The sequence below is a fragment of the Nycticebus coucang genome, chromosome 19 (assembly GCF_027406575.1).
Source record: "Nycticebus coucang isolate mNycCou1 chromosome 19, mNycCou1.pri, whole genome shotgun sequence".
Taxonomy (NCBI): Eukaryota; Metazoa; Chordata; class Mammalia; order Primates; family Lorisidae; genus Nycticebus; species Nycticebus coucang.
Window position 1 is genome coordinate 45,309,315 of NC_069798.1, and position 15,395 is coordinate 45,324,709.

General features: G+C 41.0%; 1 protein-coding gene across 2 annotated transcripts in view; it reads right to left on the reverse strand.

The window, feature by feature from the left end:
* DYM (dymeclin) overlaps positions 1 to 15,395 on the reverse strand; it is a 449,579-nt gene that overhangs the window by 402,526 nt on the left and 31,658 nt on the right. For both annotated transcript variants that reach the window (XM_053571937.1, XM_053571938.1), the window contains exon 2: positions 12,782 to 12,973. In XM_053571937.1, coding sequence (XP_053427912.1) covers positions 12,782 to 12,921 — 140 coding nt within the window. In that variant the 5' untranslated portion in view covers positions 12,922 to 12,973. The remainder of the gene's footprint in view (positions 1 to 12,781; positions 12,974 to 15,395) is intronic.

A 15,395-nucleotide genomic window follows, 5' to 3' on the forward strand; every position in this document is an offset into this window, starting at 1 on the left:
AAGGCTGGCAGGTTTGAACCCAGCCCAGGCCAGCTAAAACAACAATGACAACTGCAACAATGCATATCATATATGATATGTTATATACATACAATGAATATTATTCAGCCTTAAGGAAGGAAATTCTGACACCTTACAGCATGAATAAACCTTGAAAACATTATGCTATGTGAAATAAGCCAGTCAGAAAAGGACGAATACTATATGATTTCATTTACATGAGGTACCCTAAGTAGTCAAATTCAGAGACACAGAACACAGAAGAAGAGATCACCAGGACTGAGCAGAGAGGGAAAGGGAAGTTACTGTTTAACAGTGTTTTGTTTGGGCTGATGAATAGCTCTAGAAAGGGAGGCGGTGCCTGTGGCCTAGTGGGTAGGGCGCCGGCCCCATATACCAAGGGTGAAGGGTTCAAACCCAGCCCCCAGCCAAACTGCAACAAAAAAAATAGCAGGGCATTGTGGCAGGCACCTGTGGTCCCAGCTACTTTGGGAGGCTGAGGCAAGAGAATCGCCTAAGCCCAGGAGTTGGAGGTTGCTGTGAGCTGTGACACCACAGCACTCTACCAAGAGCGATAAAGAGAGACTCTGTCTCTACAAAAAGTAAAAACAAAAAGAAAAAGAAAAAAGAAAATGTCTAGAAAGGGGAAAGTGGGTGTGGGTTGTACAACATTGTAAATGGGGTGGCGCCTGTGGCTCACTGGGTTGGGCACCGGCCCCATATACCACACCAGTGGTGGGTTCGAACCCGGCCACGGCCAAACTGCATCAGAAAAATAGCTAGGTGTTGTGACAGGCACCTGTGGTCCCAGCTACTCAGGAGGCTGAGGCAAAAGAATTGCCTAGGCCCAGGAGTTGGAGGTTGCTGTGAGCTGTATGAAGCTACAGCACTCTACCGAGGGCAATAAAGTGAGACTCTGTCTCTACAAAAAAAAAAAAAAAATACATGAGTAAAACCTTCCCATATTATAAGATAGATAGTAAATTATAGCAGACTAGGTTCTATTCCCATGTACCAACATTAAAACATGCTTGTCACTGGAATACCATGCAACATAAAAGAAACATTCATAAAGGGAGAAGTCACTACATAATTTGCTTCCGTGCTCACTGTTCTGCTACACGGGCTTTTGGGGGACTCCTCTAACTTGTAAGACTTATTCCTGCTTCAGGTTCTTTACACTCACTGTTCCCTCAACCTGATGCGTTCCTGATAGTCACCTTGGCTCACTCCCCAGCTGCCTTCCCAGAGACCCTCTCCCTAAAGGGAGTCTCCTGCCTGTACCTGCTCCCATTCTGTCCCTCTCCATGAACATGCTCTGCTTTACTTTTCTTTATTGCACTTGGCACTTCCAGAAATGACCTTATATATTTATTTGTTCACTTGTTTACCGCCCATCTCCTCCACTAACGTTATAAGCTGCATGATGGCAAGGGCCTCATCTCTCATGTTTTCAGCCCTTATAAACAATGCTTGGCAAATAGGAGGCATTTAAAGTAAATTAATCAAAAAGTTTATTTATTTATTTATTGACAGAGTTTCACTGTCTTGCCCTCCATAAAGTGCCCTCCATCACAGCTCACAGCAACCTCAAACTCTTGGGCTCAAGCAATTCTCTGACCTCAGCCTCCTGAGTAGCTGGTATTACAGGCGCCTGCCACAATACCTGGCTATTTTTAGAGATGGTATCTTGCTCTTGCTCAGGCTGCTCTCAAACTCCTGAGCTCAAGCAATTCATCTGCTTCAGCCTCCCAGAGTGCTAGGATTACAGCTGTAACTACCACGCCAGGTCTAGTTACCCACATTTATTGAAAATAAAACATTAAATATGTTATTTTTTATTTATTATTTTCTTTTTTGAGACAGAATTTCACTGTATCACCCTCAGAAGAATGCCATGGTGTCACAGCTCACGGCAACTTCAAACTCTTGGGCTTAAGCGATTCTCTTGCCTCAGACTCCCAAGTAGCTGGGATTACAGGCACCTGCCACAACATCCAGCTATTAACATGCTAATTTTTTAAAGTTACATAATAGTAATACAGTATAATCCCACTTTTGTTTCTTTCTTTATTTATTTATTTACTTATTTATTTATTGAGAAAAGGTCTTACCCTGGGTAACTTACCCTGGGTAGAGTGCCATGGCATCATCATAGCTCACAGCAACCTCAAACTCCTGGGTTCAAGCGATCCTCTTGCCTCAGCCTCCCAAATAGCTGGGACTACAGGTGTCAGCAACAATTCCTGGCTAATTTTTTCTATTTTTTAGTAGAGACAGGGTCTTGCTCCTGCTCAGGCTCGTCTTGAACTCCTGAGCTTAAGCCATCCAACCACCTCAGCTTCCCAGAGTGCTAGAATTAAAGCCATAAGCCACTGTGCCCAGCCTCCCACTTTTGTTTAAAATATATATATATATATATATACTTGAAATTTTTAAAAGTATGAAAGACCATATACCAAAATATCAAAGCTATCTCTGTGTGATGAGAAAACATGACTATTGTTCTTTGTTTCTGTATTTTCTGACTTTTCTACAACAAAAGATGAATTATGTAAATTTTTTTTTTTTTTTTTTGAGACAGAGTCTCACTATGTCGCCCTCAGTAGAGTGCTGTAGCATCACAGCTCACAGCAACCTCAAACTCTTGGGCTTAAGTGATTGTCTTGCCTCAGGCTCCCAAGTAGCTGGGACTACAGGCACCCGCCACAACGCCTGGCTATTTTTTTGTTGTCGCATTTGTCACTGCTGATTTTAGCTGTCCCAGGCTGGGTTCAAACCCACCAGCCTCAGTATATGTGGCCAGCGGCCAACCCACTGAGCTAAGGGCACCACCCTAATTATGTAATTTTTTTAGAAGATTATTTTACCAAGAAATTAACTAAAGAACTTGCACTACTTACATAATAGGGATAGGCACAAAGACTTGACTACAAGAAAATTCTTATCTTTATATACAATAAAAATAACCAAAGTGTTCAACAGCATTAGCTAAATAAAGTATAGATATTTATAAGAGAGACTTCTCTAGAACCATTTAAAATTATGTTATAGGAAAACACTAACATAATGGAAATGTGAGTTAAAGGAAAAATGTGTAGTTTAATGAATACATCTTTAAATGAGACAGAACAAAATAATAGTTACTCCTGGTTATTATTTTTATCTTTGTGCCTTCCTTATTCTTTTCTTTATTTAAAAGCATTAAAAATGAATATGTAATACACTTTGCTATTTAGAAAAATGAGTTTTAAATGACTGTGCCAAAAGCTGTCTTTTTGCCTTATATGAGCACCACCTAGTGCTCAGTAAACATAATACAATCTTCGTGACAGTAAAGATTTCTGCAAAGTAACCTTTATAAAAAGTATATTGTTTAAGCACAAAGACAAATATTACTATATTTGCTGTCTTGCCTACCTTTAAAACAGCTAAACAATTAATTCAAAAGAGTTTCACGACTTTCAATGATCAATACAAAGCAGCCATCAGAAAACTTATTAAATTTCTGTTATTTTCACTCCTCAAATATTTTCGAGTAACTCTGAAGACAGAACCCTTGCCCTTTTTTAAAAACTAATGGGTATTGATTGGCCAGGCACAGTGGTTCATGCCCATAAACCTAGCTCTCTAGGTGGCTGAGGTGAGTGGATCACCTGAGCTCACAGGTTCGAGACCAGCCTGAGGCAGAGCGAGACCCGGTCTCTGAAAATAGCCAGGCATTGTGGTGGGTGCCTACAGTCCCAGCTACTTGGGAGGGTGAGGCAAGAGGATCACTTGACCCAAGAGTTTGAGGTTGCTGTGAGCTACAATGCCTTGGCACTCTACTGAGGGTGACAAAGTGAGATTCTGTCACAAAAAGAAAAAAAAAAAGGAAAAGAAAGAAATCACTTTTAGGCTGGGTGTGGTGGCTCACACTATAATCCTAGCACCCTGGGAGGCCAAGATGGGAGGATCAATCACTCAAGCTCAGGAGTTCACGACCAATCTGAACAAAAGCAAGACCCCATCTCTACTAAAAATAGAAATATTAGCTCAGAGTTGTGACAGGCACTGTAGTCCTAGCTTCTTGGGAGGCTGAGGCAGGAAGGTCACTTGAACCCAGGAGTTTGAGATGGCTGTGAGCTAGGCTGACATCTGGCCTAAGCAACAGAGTGAGACTCTATCTAAAAAAGAAAAAGAAAAAAAGAAATAAAACTGCTTACATATAGTCTATGAATACCCTGCAGCCATCAAAAAAGAGTAAGACAGTTGTATATGTGCTATATATAGAAGATATATTCTGTTTAACTATGGAAAAAAGCAAAGGACAGAATATATGTGCAGTATGCTACCATTTATACTTAAACATGTTGTAAAACTACATAAAATATATGCTTAAATAACCTTGTATTGTCCAGAAAGTCTCTGGGGGAGAAGTGGCTAAATGGTAGAAAAAAAGAAAAACTTATTATTCTTTTTATATCTTTTGGTTTTTCTACTAGTACATGTATGACAGACAGACAGACATACTTATAGTCACATAGAACACTATGTTTCAAACAATATTTGAAAACTATTTTCTGGGGATTCTGGGAAGATGGCCGACTAGTAGCAACCCTCAGCAGAGGCTCCTGAGCAGAGGAAGAAAAACTAGACAGATTCGGACTCTATAAAGCCAAAGAAGGGTGGGTGGGGAGGGGGAGTGCAGCTGAGCCAAGAAAAAGTTTGGCAAGCTGTAACTCCAAGAAAGAGCATTGAAGAAAACAAATTACAGGTACAAAGCCTATCGACTAGAGGACAGGAGACCCCTCCCCCAAGCAGGGGGCCTGCTGCAGGCTATCTGTGAACAAGCAGGAAACAAAAGACCTCTCATTTTACCTGCTGGAGAGAGCCGCCAAACTCCAGATCTCTTTCTCCAGGGAGGTCCCACTTATGAACCTAGACACCATCCCTCCAGGCATAAAATTGAACACATATTTTCCCCCACCAGTCCAAACTTGTAGTCCACCCTTTCCTATCACATGGTGGTCTGAAGTTCTGCCCTCTGCAGAGCACAGAGTCTCCTGAGAGAACTGGGCATAGTGTGGACCGCCAACCATCAGGATGGAATCTGTGACTAAAGGAGAAGAAAGAGAGTGTGGGAAGAAAGGGACACTCAGTGAGAGGAGAAGTCCCCTGGTTATGACTATGCCCGGCCAGTGGTACTTTTGACCCTCGGTTTGGGCTGTGTCTGGCGGGACCATGTGCAGAACCCCCAGCTCTGATGGTGCCCACAGCAGTGGCTGCCCCGTGTGGACTGTATTCGGCAGACAGGGCTGGTCCCCAGCCCCTGCTGGGCTTGCGAGCAGAGGCTTGATAGGTATGGACTGCAACCTGAGAGCAAGGGCATGGTTCCCTGATTCCAAAAGAACCCTAGAGTCGTGGCTTACTGGGTGTGAACTGGGTATGAACCAAGACCTGAAGGCTAGGGCGTGGCCCACTGTCTCCAGCAGGGCTGGTGAGCAGAGGCTTACCAGATGAGGACTGAGACCTGCGGGCAGAGTACGGTACCCTGAGTCTAACAAAGCCTGAGAACACAGGCTTGACAGGCAGTGGACTGACACTGGCAGACAGGGGCGTGGTCCCCTGACTCCAACTGGTCTGGCAAGCAGAGGCTAGCTGTGTGTGGACTGAGACCAGAGAGCGGGGCCAGTGGCCTGACTCCAACAGAGGCTGCGAATAGAGGCTTACCAGGCAGTGGACTGAGACTGGCAGGTGGTGTGTGGTCCCCTGACTCCAACTGGTCTGGCAAGCAGAGGCTAACTGGATGTGGACTGAGACTGGTGGGTGCAAGTGTGGCCCCTGACTCCAGCTGGGCCTGTGAGCAGGGAAGTAAACCAGTGTGGACTCAAGTCTGGCAGATGGAAGTATGGATCTCTGGCTCCAATTGTGCTGTTGGAGACCCTTGAATCATTCTCTCTTGGGCAGGGTTTACAGTGACTAAGACAATTTGGTTGGAACCCATGTTTGGGGCTGTCTACTGGGGGACCTTCTAAAGTTGACCTTTGAGTTCAAGTAGCAGAAAAGAACTGAAGGGTGGGGGCTGGGCACTGCAGCTGTTTGGATCTCTTCACAGTCGAGAGTTAAACCTAATACTGTGGTTTCTTAGGATAGGGTAGAGGTTGGCTGATATCAAAACAGAGCAAGCTGGCACTGTCTCACCAAGCAGGTCCTCAGAGTCTCTGGCTAAAACTCTGAAAGGGGCCTTTGTAAGGTTGTAGGAGACAAGCCACAATTACAAAGCCTAGCGCTTTGGTAAGGGGCTATCTCTACTACCTGGGAACCCCAATTCAATCTCACCCTACCAGTTCTAATAACCAAACAGTGGAAAATAAACATGTTGCGGATCCAACAGAAGAACTCTGGGAACATGAATCACCAGAGTAGATCAACCCCACCAAGAAATGACAAAGGAGATACAACTAAAGATGCCATGCACAGACAAATGGCAGCAACGTCAGAAACTGATTTCAGAATGTGGATAGCAAATAAGATAAGTAGAATGGAAGAAAACATAGAAATTGAATTCCGAAGAGTAGTTCTAAATGAGGCTCGGGGCCTGTGGCTCAAGTGGCTAAGGTGCCAGCCACATACAACTGAGCTGGCAGGTACGAATCCAGCCCAGGCCCACCAAAACAACAATAACAGATGCAACCAAAAATCAGCCAGGCGTTGTTACAAGCACCTGTAGTCCCAGCTACTTGGGAGGTGGAGACAGGAGAATCGCTTGAGCCCAGGAATTGGAAGTTGCTGTGTGCTGTGATGCCAGGGTACTCTACCCAGGGTGAGAGTTTGAGGCTCTATCTCAAAAAAAAAAAAAAAAATTTAATGAATTCAAAGCCCAAGTCACCAAAGATATGCACATAATGAGAAAGGAAATAGCAGAGCTCAAGGAAATGAAAAAGTAAGTTGAGGAGCTCCAAAATATACTAGAATCCCTCAGTAGTAATAGAGTTGACCAGGCAGAAGAAAGGATCTCTGAAACTGAAGACAAAGCTTATGAATGTTCCCAAACACTGAAAGAGGCAAACGAATGGAAAGGAAAAACTGATCATTCCCTGAGACAGTTGTGGGATCACTCCAAAAGTTCAAACATTAGTCTCATAGGAATTCCCAAAGGAGAAGGGGATGGCCCTAAAGGTACAGATGCTCTACTCCAAGAGATTTTGGAAGAGAATTTCCCAAGCATTGCAAGAGATACAGAACATCAGATAGCAGACAGTTTCAGAACCCCAGCAAGACTCAATCCAAATAAAGCATCTTCTAGACACGTAATTAACTTTGTTAAAGTTAAGATGAAGGAGAAAATTCTGCAAAAAGCCAGACGTAAGAAAAGCATCAACTATAAAGGGAAAAATATCAGAATGACTGCAGATCTCTCTGTCAAAACATTTCAAGTCAAAAGAAGATGGTCATCGACCATCAATCTCCTAAAACAAAACAACTTCCAGTCCAGGATCCTCTATCCAGCTAAATTGAGTTTCATTTGTGTTGGAGAAATCAAATACTTTAATGACATAGACATGGTGAAGAAATTTGCCATAACTAAACCAGCTCTTCAGGATATCCTCAGACCCATCCTCCACAATGACCAGCACAATGCTCTACCACCAAAGTAAACTCACCTAGAATTTGTTGAACAAAACCCAACTTCCACAGTGGTGAAAGGATTAAAAATGTCCACTGGACATCCAAAAATCATGACACCCAAAATACAACCAGGCTTATCAATTCTCTCAATTAATGTGAATGGTTTAAATTGTCCTCTAAAGAGGCACAGGCTGGCTGACTGAATACATAAACTCAGACCAGATATCAGCTGTATATGAGAATCTCACCTTACCAAGGAGAATAAAAATAGACTCACAGTGAAGGGATGAACTTCTAGAATACAGGCAAATGGAAACCAGAAAAAAGCAGGGATTGCAATTCTACAAGCAGATACAATTGGCTTTAAACCAGCAAAGATAAAGAAAGATAAGGGAGGTCACTACATACGTGTCAAAGGAAACACCCAACATGAAGACATTTCAATAATTAACATTTATGCACCCTACCAGAATGCTCCTCAATTCACAAGGCAGACCCTAACGGATATGAACAACTTGATATCTTCTGCATTATAATAGTTGGAGATTTTAACACCCCTTTGACAGGAGCTTCATAGATCTTCCAAGAAGAAACTAAACAAAGAAATATTAGACTTAAACCTCACCCTAGAACAAATGGACTTTACAGACCTCTACAGGACATTTCACCCTAATAAAACTGAATATACATTCTTCTCATCAGCCCACAGGTCATCCTCCAAAAGAGATCATATCCTAGGACACAAGTCTAACCTCAGCAAATTTAAAAGTGTAGAAATTATTCCCTGTATCTTCTCAGACCACCCTGGAATAAAAGTGGAACTCAATAGCAATGGGAATCTCCATACTCAAACAAAGTCATGGAAGTTAAATAATCTTAGGCTGAATGATAGCTGGGTCAAAGACGAGATAAAGAAGGAATTCACCAGATTTCTGGAACAAAATGACAACGAAGACACAAATTATCAAAACCTGTGGGATACTGCAAAGGCAGTACTAAGTGGGAAATTTATACCATTGGAAGCCTTCATCAAGAAAACAGAAAGAGAGGAAGCCAACAACTTAAATGACCATCTCAAGCAACTGGAAAAGGAAGAACAGTGCAACCCCAGACTCAGCAGAAGAAAATAAATAACCAAAATTAGGGCAGAATTAAACGAAATTGAAAACAAAAGAATCATTCTGAAGATCAATGAAACAAAAAGTTGGTTCTCTGAAAAGATAACAAAATTGATACACCTTTGGCCAACCTAACAGAAACAGAAAAGTAAAATCTCTAATATCATCTATCAGAAACAATAAAGGAGAAATAACAACAGACACTTCAGAAATTCAAAAAATCCTCAATGATTGCTAGAAAAATCTTGATTCCCAGAAATACGAAAATCTGAAGGAAATGGACCAATACCTGGAAGCACACCACCTTCCTAGACTCAACCAGAAAGAATTAGAAACCTTGAATAGACCTGTATCAACCACTGAAATAGCATCAATAATACGAAATCTCCCTAAAAAAAAAAAAAGTCCAGGACCAGATGGCTTCACATCTGAATTCTATCAAAAATTTCAAGAGCAACTGATACCTATATTATACAACGTTTTCCAAAGCATAGAAAAAAAAGGAATACTTCCCAACACATTCTATGAAGCAAATATCACCCTGATACTCAAACCAGGAAAGGATCCAACAGAGAAAAAACATTATAGACCAATTATCATTAATGAATATCAATGCAAAAATATTCAATATCTTAGCAAATAGAATTTGCTAATTTGCTAATATCTTAGCAAACAGAATTCAACACATCAAAAAAATGATACACCATGATCAAGTTATTTTATTACAGGGTTACATGGTTGGTTCAACATACGCAAATCTATAAAAATACATCACATCAATAAAATAAAAAGCAAAGACCATGTGATTCTCTCAACTGATGCAGAGAAAGCCTTTGATAATATCCAGCGTCCTTTCATGATCAGAATTCTTAAGAAAATAGGCAGAGAAGGGACATTTCTTAACCTAATAGAGGCAATCTACAGCAAACCCACAGCCAATATCATATTGAATGGTGTAAAATTGAAAACATTTCCACCCAGATCAGGAACGAGGCAAGGATGCCCACTGTCTCCACTGCTATTCAACATAGTAATGGAAGTCTCAGCCATCGCAATCAGGCAAGAGAAAGTGATCAAGGGTATCCAAATAGGGCCAGAGGAGATCAAACTCTCACTCTTCACTGATGATATGATCCTATACCTGGAAAAACCCAGGGACTCAACTTCAAAACTCTTAGAAGTGATCGAGGAATACAGCAGTGTCTCAGGATACAAAATCAATACTTACAAGTCAGTAGCTTTTATATACGCCAATAGTCAAGCTGAAAAGACAATCAAGGACTCTATTCCTTTTATAATAGTGCCAAAGAAGATGAAATATCTGGAAATTTACCTAACAAAGGACATGAAAGATCTCTATAAGGAGAACTATGAAACTCTGAGAAAAGAAATAGCTGAATATGTTAACAAATGGAAAAACCTATCATGCTCATAGCCGGGAAGAATCAACATTGTTAAAATGTCATACTACCCAAAGCAATCTACAGATTTAATGCGATCCCTATTAAAGCACTATTGTCATACTTTAAAGAACTTGAAAAAATAGTACTTCATTTTATATAGAATCAGAAAAAAACTAGAATAGCAAATACATTACTCAGAAATAAGAACAAGTCAGGAGGCATCACATTACCAGACTTCAGGCTATACTATAAATCTACAGTGATCAAAACAGCATGGTACTAGTACAAAAACAGAGTGGTAGATTTATGGAACAGAATAGAAAACCAAGAGATTAACCGCACTACTGATCACCATTTGATTTTCGACAAGCCTATCAAAAATATTCAGTGGGGGAAAGACTTCCTATTTAACAAATAGTGCTAAGTGAACTGGCTGGCTACCTGTAGAAGACTAAAACTGGACCCCCACCTTTCGCCATTAACAAAAATTGATTCTCATTGGATAAAAGATTTAAACTTAAGACATGAAACTATAAAAATACTAGAAGAGAGTGCAGGGAAAACACTTGAAGAAATTGGCCTGGGAGAATATTTTATGAGGACCCCCACCCCCACCCTAGGTAATTGAAACAACACCAAAAATACATTATTGGGATCTGATCAAACTAAAAAGCTTTTGCACAGCCAAGAGCACAGTAAGTAAGGCAAACAGACAACCTTCAGAATGGGAGAAGTTTTGTTTTTTTTTTTTGTAGAGACAGTTTCACTTTATGGCCCTAGGTAGAGTGCCATGGCATCACATAGCTCACAGCAACCTCCAACTCTTGGGCTTAAGAGATTCTCTTGCCTCAGCCTCCCAAGTAGCTGGGACTACAGGTGCCCACCACAATACCCGGCTATTTTTTTGTTGCAGTTAGGCCGGGGCCGGGTTTGAACCCGCCACCCTCGGTATATGGGGCCGGCACCTTACCGACTAAGCCACAGGTGCTGCCCCTGGGAGAAGATTTTTGCCAGGTTATGTTTCTGACAAAGGTCTGATAATCAGAATCTACAGAGAACTCTAATCAATAAGAAAAGAATAAATAACCCCATTTCTATGTTGGCAAGAGACTTGAACAGAAACTTCTCTGATGAAGACAGGCGCATGGCCTACAAACACATGAAAAAATGCTCATCATCCTTAATCATCAGAGAAATACAAATCAAAACCACTTTGAGATATCATCTAACTCCAGTAAGATTAGCCCACGTCACAAAATCCCAAAACTACACACATTGGCGTGGATGCAGAGAGAAGGGAATGCTTCTACACTGCTAGTGGTAATGCAAGTTAATATGACCTTTTTGGAAAGAAGTTTGGAGAACAGGGCGGCATCTGTGGCTCAGTAGCTAGGGCGCCAGCCCCATGTACTGAAGGTGGCAGGTTTAAGCCAGGCCCCGGCAAAACTGCAACAAAAAAACAGCCAGGTATGTGGCAGGCGCCTATAGTCCCATCTACTCAGGAGGCTGAGGCAAGAGAATGCCTCAGCCCAAGAGTTGGGAGGTTGCTGTGAGCTGTGTGACACCACGGCACTCTACCAAGGGCAATAAAGTGAGACTCTGTCTCTACCAAAAAAAAAAAAGAAGTTTGGAGAACACTCAAGTAATTAAAAGTAGACCTACCATCCGATCCTGCAATTCCTCTACTAGGTACATACTCAGATGATTAAAAACTATTTCACAACAAAGACATTTGCACCAGAATGTTTATTGCAGCCCAATTCATAATAGCCAAGACATGGAAACAGCCCAAGTACTCATCAACCCATGAATGGATTAACAAATTGTGGTATACATACACCATGGAATACTATGCAGCCATAAAAAAGATGGAGACTTCACATCTTTTATGTTTACCTGGATGAAGCTGGAACATATTCTTCTTAGTAAAGTATCTCAAGAATGTAAAAAAACGTATCCAATGTACTCAATACTACTATGAAATCAATATATAACCACCTATACACTCATACAAATGGCAAAACATAACTAGAGTCCAGAAAGTAGAAGGGAAGAGGAGAGAGAGGGGAAGGAAGAGGGGATATGGGAGGAGGGAGGGTGTTTGGGGGGACCTCACCTAATGTGCATGATGCAATGGTACATTTCAAAACTATTCAGAAATGAGTACAATTGTGATGGATGTGTCACTTAGTTCAATGTAAGCATTTCACATTGTATATTGAAGCAGTACCCTGAACCCCGTAAATGCATCAATGTACAAAGTTATGATTTAATAAAAAACAATTAAAATAAATAAAATAAAAAAAGACCAAAAAAAAAAAAAGAAGGAAAAAGAAAACTATTTTTCAAAAATTAGCGTGCCATGAAAGTTCAGGTACCCTCTACACCAGTGGTTCTCGATCTTCCTAATACCGTGACCCTTTAATACAGTTCCTCATGTTGTGGCAACCCGCAAACATAAAATTATTTTCGTTGCCACTTCATAACTGTAATTTTGCTCCTATTGTGAATCATAATGTAAATATCTGACATGCAGGATGTATTTAGGCGACTTCTGTGAAAGGGTCGTTCGATCCCCAAAGGGGTCGTGACCCACAGGCTGAGAACTGCAGCTCTATACAAATTTTCAATCTCCAGACAATCTCTTACCTGCTAGTTGGTGCAGGGAAAGAAAATGAAAGAAGCTGATTCCAGAATGGGTCATTCTCAGAGACAGATTCTGTGCCTGATAACTTCTTTAAATATTCATTTTTAGGAAGATCACTGATTCTGCTGCTGTTAGAGCCCATCTTCTAATCAGGTAGATATCTTGTCCTTAAACCTGCATTTCCACAAAAGAACCTGTAAAAAGTAAAAAAAAAAAAAAAAAAAAAAAACTTCAAAATAATCCTTTTTTCTACAAACGACAAATTTACTAATGGAAATCACATCTCCCTTTATTTTAAATATAGTAAACATCAGATATAAAATTCAGAGGTGGCAAATAGGGATAAAACATGTCTTAGCCAACAAACACAAAAATTTGAATATATTATTAACAAATAGTCTAAAAATAAAGCTCTATACAACTAAAACAATGACGATGAAGAAATATAGTGACTGGACGGCTCAAATGTGCTAACAAGTGAAGAAAGTGGTTCAGGCAATGACCGTGCACTACCTACACTTATGAAAGTAATGGGGACAAATCTGGATTACTGTGTAAAGTCAAAGAGCTTCCAATTCCAAAGGAGTCACATTTAAAGTTTCTCACATTCCGCTGTAGAGCACATGAGGTGTTTGTTGGCATGCATCTTCTCAAGTATCTTTGACAACAGCAACCATCTTATTCATTGCTCTATCCCCAATGTCTAGCATGTAACAGGTATTCCTTAAAGGGTATGTTGTAAGAGTGAGTGAGTAAATATACGAGCATCCCCACAACTCTTCAGTATTTGCAATTCTTGGTCACTAGGGGAAAGCTAAGTTTGATTATAAATACGCTGTTTTCCTCACATCACACTTAACATAATTCTAGTTGTATCTAAATTTGTTCAGAAAAAGTTTCTCATTAAAGAATAAAATGAGGAGATAAATAATAAATTTCACCATTTTAAAATTACCATCACGGCCAGGGGTGGTGGCTCACACCTGTAGTCCCAGTGCTGTGGGAGGCCAAGGTAGGTGGATTTCCTAAGCTCGGAGGTTCGAGACCAGTATGAGCAGGAGTAAGCCAGAAGGAAACCCCATCTCTACCAATGCAAAAAAAAAAAAAAAAAAGTTGGGCATTGTGGTGGGCGCCTGTAATCCCAGCTACTTAGGAGGCAAAGGGCAAGAGAATCCTGCTAAAGGAAGAATAGAAAGAAAAATAAGAAGAAGAAAATAAGAAAACAAAACTTCAAACTAAGAAGAGTGAAAGCCAGCTGAAATTGAAAGCAAAAATTTTTTTAATAAAATAAAATTACCATCACAATGAAGGAACTATGTAGACTCAGTGGCCAAAGACAGCTCAGGTCAGACGAGAATGTCTATCAGTAAGTGACTGACTGTCTTATGTCCCTCCTCATTCCACAATTCCACAAAAGGTCAGAATGTCTTCCATGTTCTCTTTGGAACAGAGCTACTTATCTGAGGGCATGGGGCTTCCCCAGTGCACATAGTCAGACAGGTCTTCTGGACTAATAGGACTAAGAAATACATCTGGCTCCTGATCACCTGCCCCTGAAACCAAGGTCATCCATCCACAACGTTCATCCTCCCTAGTCGTGGGGACAGGGACCCCAGTAATAGCTGACTTCAATTATGCTTCCATATGAAGTGAACTAATCATAAGGTTTAATTTCTGAAAATGGAAATTGTTTGTAGAGACAGAGTCTCACTGTACCGCCCTCGGGTACAGTGCCGTGGCGTCACACAGCTCACAGCAACCTCTAACTCTTGGGCTTACGCGATTCTCTCGCCTCAGCCTCCCGAGTAGCTGGGACTACAGGCGCCCGCCACAACGCCCGGCTATTTTTTTGTTGCAGTTTGGCCGGGGCTGGGTTTGAACCCGCCACCCTCAGCATATGGGGCCGGCGCCCTACTCACTGAGCCACAGGTGCCACCCCTGAAAATGGAAATTGTTAAGTCCAATATAAAGAAATATTCTATTTCCTTTAGAGGGTGTTTAAAGAAAGAAAAAAAAAAAGAAATATTCTGAAATAAATAAACTCGTTTCTAATACTCCATTCCAAAGCTACTTTATATGTTTGAAGATATTTAGAATTAAATTTTTTAGTAGAGTCTTACAATGAGATACAAACTATAGTCTTACAATGGGATACAGTACACTAGTGAAAAAGTGAATGAACCAGAGGCACAAGTACCAAAATCAATACATCTCAAAAATACAAAATCTTTTAAAATAGAGAATACCCATGGTATGATTATATGTGTAAAAAAAAATTTTTTTTTTTGAGACAGAGTCTTTCTTGCTTTGTCGACTTTAGTACAGTGCTGTGACATCATAGTTCACAGCAACCTCAAACTCTTGGGCTCAAGTGATTCTCCTGCCTCAGCTCCCAAGGGCACGCGGCTTCAGGTGCAGGTCACAAGGCCCAGCTATTTTTAAAGATGTGGTCTTGTGCTTGCTCAGGCTGGCCTTGAACCCATGAGCTCAGGCAATCCATCCACCTCGGCCTCCCAGAGTGGTAGGATTATAGACTTGAGCCACCACACCGGCCCATGTGTAAAATTTTAAAACATGCAAATGATATTATGGTTTTATCATATCTAGGATAAGTAT